Source organism: Berghia stephanieae, chromosome 1 (genome assembly GCF_034508935.2).
Source record: "Berghia stephanieae isolate SIO BIC M18660-M18661 chromosome 1, UCSD_Bste_1.3, whole genome shotgun sequence".
Classification (NCBI taxonomy): domain Eukaryota; kingdom Metazoa; phylum Mollusca; class Gastropoda; order Nudibranchia; family Aeolidiidae; genus Berghia; species Berghia stephanieae.
In genome coordinates, this window is record NC_088360.1 from 6,227,305 (window position 1) to 6,234,804 (window position 7,500).

General features: G+C 36.0%; 1 protein-coding gene across 3 annotated transcripts in view; it reads right to left on the reverse strand.

The window, feature by feature from the left end:
• Positions 1-7,500, reverse strand: part of LOC144966699 (regulator of G-protein signaling 7-like) — a 211,838-nt gene that overhangs the window by 107,473 nt on the left and 96,865 nt on the right. For all 3 annotated transcript variants that reach the window (XM_078903464.1, XM_078903482.1, XM_078903473.1), the window contains exon 4: positions 1,601-1,697. In XM_078903464.1, coding sequence (XP_078759590.1) covers positions 1,601-1,697 — 97 coding nt within the window. The remainder of the gene's footprint in view (positions 1-1,600; positions 1,698-7,500) is intronic.

Sequence of the window (7,500 nt, forward strand, 5' to 3'; positions counted from 1 at the left end):
GTGCTTTGGAGCCGTTTTTCTAAATACCAATTTTCAACAGATTTTCTACTTTAAATGGCCAAAACAGCCAAATTTCAACATTATTTTTCATGAAATAAACAATAAAATGTAGATGATTTTCTACTTTTCTTTTTACATCATACCAATAATTTATTTTTCATAAAATGCGACATGCAGACCATTTTGTTAGAGCAAACTATAAAGTTTGAAACTGTAGTATCATTTCCGATTTTATCCCGCTTAAATTATTGAGTACAGATAGGTCCTGGTACGAGCCGCGATTTCCCGCGAGATTTTAGTTACCGGCTACATGGATGAATACTTTAATAAGTTGCCGACTACCTACTCGTATTCATGAATACTTCTGAACAAAAGAGAAAATGAGGCAAAAAAATATCAAAATCTAATATTCCTCTGATTTTTTCAGAGCAAGCATTTTGAAAATTAGGACTAAATGAATCAACGGACAACTTATTTTCTTGAAGAAGACCGAGAGACGGAATAATGTTTCAATCAAACGAAACTTTTACCATAAATTTGACATCAGTCGACGACAACAAATACCGGGTCTGTAATATTCAAGCACAACACCAGATCATAATTATTGAAACACCGAGTAGTATTCACCGGCTGATTGGTTGCCGGCTACCAAAAACCAGAGCGGGAGGTCACGAGATAAGAAAGGTCAATCTTTTTTCACCTCAATTTATGCCAGATTGGCGTTTGATATGCCATCGAGAAGATCAAAATGTTGTACATAATGTTTTTTCATGATTAATGGTGATATGTGATTTCTATGAAATGATTATTGTAGCCGAGACTCTTTTGTGCTTTCACTAAATAATTACGAATATGTTAGATTTATTTTGGATTATTGCTCCCTTCAAATTAAAAAAAAATATTAGATCTTGGGCTATTTATTAAAATAATTCTGGCCGGATCAAAAGTATTCATGAATACTTTTGATCGGATTCTTGAATACTTTTGATCGGGGATGCAAGTTGCCGATTCTTACTATTCGCGACTTGTAATTGGTTGATCCAGGATTCATTCACTTATTCATCACAGCCCTATTTAAAAACGAGTCATGCTGTGAGTGGAGCTCTTTTGAAAAAGTCTCTGTGACTTACATTCTCTGACCTCACACAGGTGTATAATGAGTTTCTGAACTGTGATGTCACTGTATAAAAAAAAAATTAAAATAGAGCTTCAAAAAGCGTCATGTTTCGTTTTACAAGTAAAGTGTTGCTGTTGGCTTGTAAAGCACTTTGAACACATTAAGTAGATATTGCTCTATATAAAAGAACAGTTTTCTTAAAGGTAACACATAATATGGGGGGCGAAGTGGCCGAGTGGTTAATGCATTGCACTGTGATCCGGATTACCCGGGTTCGAGCCCCGCTTTGTTTTTTTTCCTTGAGCAAGATTATTAACCCCCAATTTGCTCACCTGGACAACATGGGTGATTCCTGTTGACATCAGACATCTTGTTTGATGAGTTATCTATATTCCTTCGTGGAATGCCTAGACGACGATATCTTATGATATCGTGGCGCAAAAGGCATAATTTTTTTAAACACATAATATATTATTGTCTTACCCGTGAAAACGCTGGGGACTTTGGACATAAAGCTCTTGACCGTCCGGACTGGCACACCTGTACTCTCATCCTGCATCCGGTCAATGATGGACTCCATCTGGAAAACCAAAATAAAAAAAGTCTATAAAACACATGCAATATATGCCTAATTTTAGTATCGCCACGTAGATTTGTCAAGCAGTGAAGTGACCAAGACATCTCTGCCTCTGTGAAGAGAATTTATAGATAGAATGCGCTTGGCCAAGGAGTTCACAACATTGCCATCCGGAAGTATAACGGACCAACACACAAACTCTGTGTAACCATGAACTTTTATAGTCTGGTTAATACAGTTTAGTGAGAACAACTCACAAACGCGGATGGCAAAAACAATAACAAAGGCCTGAGTGACGTCATCTGCATACTATCTATACTATACCTTTAGGTAAAATACTCACAACATCCGCCAGTCGGATATAACGTACCAACAAACACAACTATGTGTAACCTTAATTTTTGTTTACAGTCCGATTTATATAATTTAGTGAGAACTAATCATTAAAATGCTCAAAAAAAAAAAACAATAACAAAGAGCTGAGTGCCGTCAATTTCGTTCCTTCTATATCACACGGAATGTAATATATACCCAATTTTGGTAACACCTCGCTGAATTAGAAATAGATTTGCCAAATTTTTCTGTCTGTTTGAAGAGAATAATATCAATTTATACATCCATTTGGTTTTCTCCCCTTCTCAGAATGACAATATCAAGTTAACAGAGTGGAGATAGTAATATAAGGTGGATAAAAATGGACTTGGTGTTTGATTAGTTTGAAGACCCGAGGGTAGTTGGGTGGTGGTGGCTTTTCCAAATAATATATATACTGTAAACTATACAACATAAAACAGTATAATCTTCACCAGCCATCTGGTTGGAACGGTATACTTCTTTACTATGAAAGAAAACATTTTTAAATATTTTGACACGAAAACTTAATTTATATGCCAAAGTGCTACAAACTGCTTGAAGCTGTGGTTTGTAGAAAGTAGTAAAGAATGGGGAAAAAAACCAACTTCGAAAAAGAACAAAATACCAAACACGGAACGTTTTGGGGTCAAAACCATTCTTCGGCAACAACAAAAAACCCAATGAAAACAAAATAATACATTACTACAAAACCTGGTCGACGGCAGAGAAATATACGTCCTTTCTGTATTAGGATCTTGGAATGCAAACAAAAAGTTAAGCCTAGAGATGTCGATAGATCAAAAAGACTCTCGACTTGTCAGTCTGAAACCAGACACTATAAGATTCTTGAAATCCTGTGTCGGAAATTCCGAAAGAGTTCTCCATGCCCGCTGCGCGACCTTGGAAACATGCAATGGGAACGAGCTCGAAGTTTCGAATGTAGGCGTTCAAGAATCGTATCATCATCAGCATACCCCTCCTGTGACCTCACCTATATTATTTCTAACTAACATATATTCATTGTTGTCGTGATTGGATCTCGAAGTTAACAATTTAACCCTCTCCTTACCACCTGTTGGAAAATCGTAACATTTGTTATTATGCAACTGTCACTTTTGTCATCCAGATTTCATTTCTATTTGCTATAGCTATAAAAACTTGACATTCTGTAATAGAGCTCATGTTATCGAACGATATTAGGTATAGAATGTGCTTGCTGCTTTTCTGTTTGAGTAAGAAATGTCTGTTTTTGTGTTGGATGGGTGTGAAGTTTTGGGGAAAATTCTGAAAATGGCTGGTAAGGAGAGAGTTAATACCAAGAATTATCATTATGGTCAGGACAATAGCATCATACGCCAATTTTACTTTTAATAATAGCGGCTGAATGAGGAAAAAATATTGAACTGCTATGTTTTTTTTAAACAAAGGATAATAGGATTGGCCATGTTAGTCGGATGAAGGAGCGAGCAATCCCGAAAACAGCGCTCAGATGGACACCCAGGGTAATCGTAATAGGGTAAGACCACTGGAAACTTGGAGAAGAACGGTGGAAAGAGAGATGACATCCTTCGGTAGGACCTGGGATGAGCTCCGGAAGCTGAGAAAAGACTGGCGCTCCTTACTGTCGACCTTATGTGTTTATCAAACACCAAAGAGGAGTAAGTAATAGGAACGCCTAGTACTATTTTACTATAACGTACCAGTAAAAATGTGTTTTCCCAAAAACCAAAGGGACATAATAATCTTCTTTTTTTTCATGTCTAAAATAATTCGTCCATGCAGCTAAATTTCTTTTGGACAATAAAGTGGTGGTCATCTTAATGTATAAATTATCGGCCAAAATAATTCCCTTAAGCCAATGTTAAATTTTAAAAAATAAATACAGAATAAGTAGCAAATCTAAAAATTATAAAAATATTTTAACAGATTGATCCTACTTGCGACCCTTTTCTAAATTAAGGTTACTATTATCACTTTGAAACAATACACAGACGTGAAAACAATGACAGATCAGCCTCTTCACGCTAGAGCGCAACAAAAGAAAACTAGGCGGCTGAAAAGATCACACTTTATTGAAAGAGCCCAGCAAATTGAAAAAGATCACGAACTTGACGAAATAATGACCCAAAAATGCAAAGCAAATATCAGAGTACCAATTTGGAAAAGGCAAAATCACTTGAAAATCAAGACATCCGTTGGTGACATTTCAACAAAACAAAAACACGGCGAAGAAATCAAGAAGTCTGTACAGAAGTGCATATATCAAAACTACCCTGAAAAAATGGACAAGAATCTATACCGATGGTTCATGCAATAAAGAACACACGTGCGGGGGCCTGGGAGTGCACATCGAGTACACAAATGGTCAACAAAAGGAGATCAGCAAACCAACTGGTACTCGCACTTCAATCTACAAGTCAGAGGCAGATGCAATCCATGAAGCTGTTAAGCAAATCCTCTCAGAAAATGAAAAACCAAGACACATAGTGATTTTAACAGATGCTAAGAAAATTCTGGAGGATATAATGATGTCCTTTGCGGATGATATAGACGCCGTGGTGGAAGACCTCATGAAGCTAAGCAAGTTTACCAACATTGTACTGCAGTGGATTCCAGGACACTGTGGGATACTTGAAAATCAGATCGCTGACCAACTGGCAAAGGCAGGCAGTCGCATGCAGCAACCCTCCCCAACGTACTCAACAGGAGAAATTAACAAAATGGCCAAATTTATCCAGTCTCAGAGATGGAGAGAGAAGCACCCAGAATACAACATGAATGACCCAATCAAGGTGCTCGGCAGAAAGGAACAGGTCATCATCTTCAGACTGAGAACTGGACACAACCAGTTAAAGGAACATATGTGGAGGATGTCCAGAGCAGGTGCCTCTGGACAATGTGACTGCGGACTTGAAAATGAAAATGGACATCATGTCCTAATGGAATGTCCAAGGTACAACCAGTTGAGAAGGAACTTCTGGCCTGACCCAACCCCATACTCAAAGAAGCTGTACGGCAGTGAGGACGACCTCAGGACCACTGTGGGCTTCATTCACCAGACCGGACTGACCATGTGACGTGACGGGAACGAAGAAGAAGAAGAAGAATACATTTTTTAAATAAAATCTTCTGAGGCATAGTGATCAGTCATGTAACGAAGGGAAATCGCGAACAGCACGGTTTACATTAGCAGTTTGACTTTTGCCTGCAAGAGTAGCATGCATTCATTTATCTTATGCAGTATAATTTTAGGTTTGTAAAATATTTCCTCACAGATTTGAATAATTTATGTAATAAATCAATATGGGTAAATTAATTTTATTTTATCTGCCCAATGGGAAGAATAAGTTTGTCAACCGATCTTTGTTAGGAACTACAGTGGCTTAAATTTGGGCAATACGGATAAATTATCAGAGCATGCATAAGAGGATCCACTATGTTTCACGGGCAGCCTGGTTTACAAATTTACACTCATTCACTGATAGTAAGCAAATTACAAAATTAAAAGGAAAAATGAAAACTTACTCTTTCCCACAACATTGCGGGCTTTTTACTTCTTTTTTAAAAATATTTTAAGCATTCACGTTACAGATGTATCTTACAGAGAGACCGAACGAGGAGATTTACACAAAGCAACTCGAACTTATTACTTACTCTCCGTCTTACAAAGGAATATAACGTAATTGAAACTTTCAATTATTCTTTTCTTTCTTTCGTTTTCTTTTTCTTTTTTCTCATTACGACGAGAACGACAGAAGCGCACTTGCTGGCTTCATTGATTTTATGATTATTACATGAAAACGGTGTTTGAAATAGCTTTCACGTTTGTCCAAAGTATTTACCCCGGTTGTCGTTTCAATATTTTGCATCCGCTTGGGTTCGACTCGGACTGTTAACCCTTTGCCGGCGGCGGGTTTGAAGTTCATGTAAATCATGATTTCTCATTTAATTCTTCAGGCTATAAATGCGGACTTGTCTGTTTTCGCCAAGAAAAGAGAACAGTAACTGCTACACGACGCATAAATGAAGCACTAGCCGCTTTGTTAGTATTATTTTTCTCTATTGTTAGAAGGCGAGAATGTGATGTAAGATTAATAGGAATAAAAAGAGTGAGAGTTTTAATAATAACAATAATAATAATAATAATTATTATTAATAATAAGAATAATAATAATTATAATAATATTGTTATTATTGTTATCATTATCATTATCACATTATTATTATTATCATTATTATCATTATTATTATTATTATTATTATTATTATTATTATTATTATTATTATTATTATTATTATTATTATTATTATTATTTATTATTATTATTATTATCATCATCATCATCATCATCATCATCATCATCATCATCATCATCATCATCATCACCATCATCATTAAATAATTGGATAAATAAATAGATAAACAAATCAATAATGAATAAATAAATAAAATGTAAAAATGATCCATGATTTTCAATTTGTTCTTCCCAGGGAAATTTCAGAAATTATTATAGGTCTTTGAAAAAAGTGTCAAGGTTCGGGTAAAATCGAATCCGCCCAGCAAAGAGTGAACAAAAACTATTAAACCAATTAAAGTTACATATCCGTATTCTTATCGACATTGATTCAAACAAACTCAAGGGAGTTGGAGAAAGGACAATTTAATGTTAACGAGTGTGCGAGTCCATTTTCATCAAAGAGAACAATAATGATTAATTAATAGAACATAATAGCACGCGGCGCTTTAATACGGAACCTTTTAAGACAGATAAACTGAACAAGATTAACTCTTTTGCGCCGAGAGTTAATCAATTTACGATTGTGAATTCTCTAATTATAGATCTGGTTATAGTTGCAATAACCGATTTCAGAAAAGAAAATTTACAGCAATGTAACTCGTTCTTTACTGAACCCTAAGTAAGATTGTTTTTACTGATTCTTTGGTGAACAAGGCAATGCTAGCTAATGTCAAGTAAAAGTAGATTCGAATCCCGCCTTTAAGAATTATTAAATGGACCGTCTTTTCCCGTCATCGTCTAAATTAAATGGAAAGCGCTTTGAGATGCGTATGTATAGCGAACGTTATACGAGAAAAACTATTCCCATAGTTCAGTTCACTCACAGAAGATTTCTTTTTCTTTAGAGTATTGGGAGAAACAACTGATGTAACCTAGGCGTCACTCGCAGTGCAGCGCCGTTAAGTGAGCAACAGAGCCTAAGTTTCTTGCTCAAAGAGAAGATAAAACGAGATGCTACAGCAATGCTCGAATGTAGATCCTTAGGGCGTTAGCCCAATGATTTTTCCACGCAGCCATCTAAGCGAAAATGAATATTGCCAGTAATAGCCTTGTGGGTAAAAATTATTTAGCAAAACATAATTTCTGGCGCTATGTCCTTGGGCACGACACAATAAATATATAAAGCTGCTTAAGGTGAAAGAAAATTGAGTGCC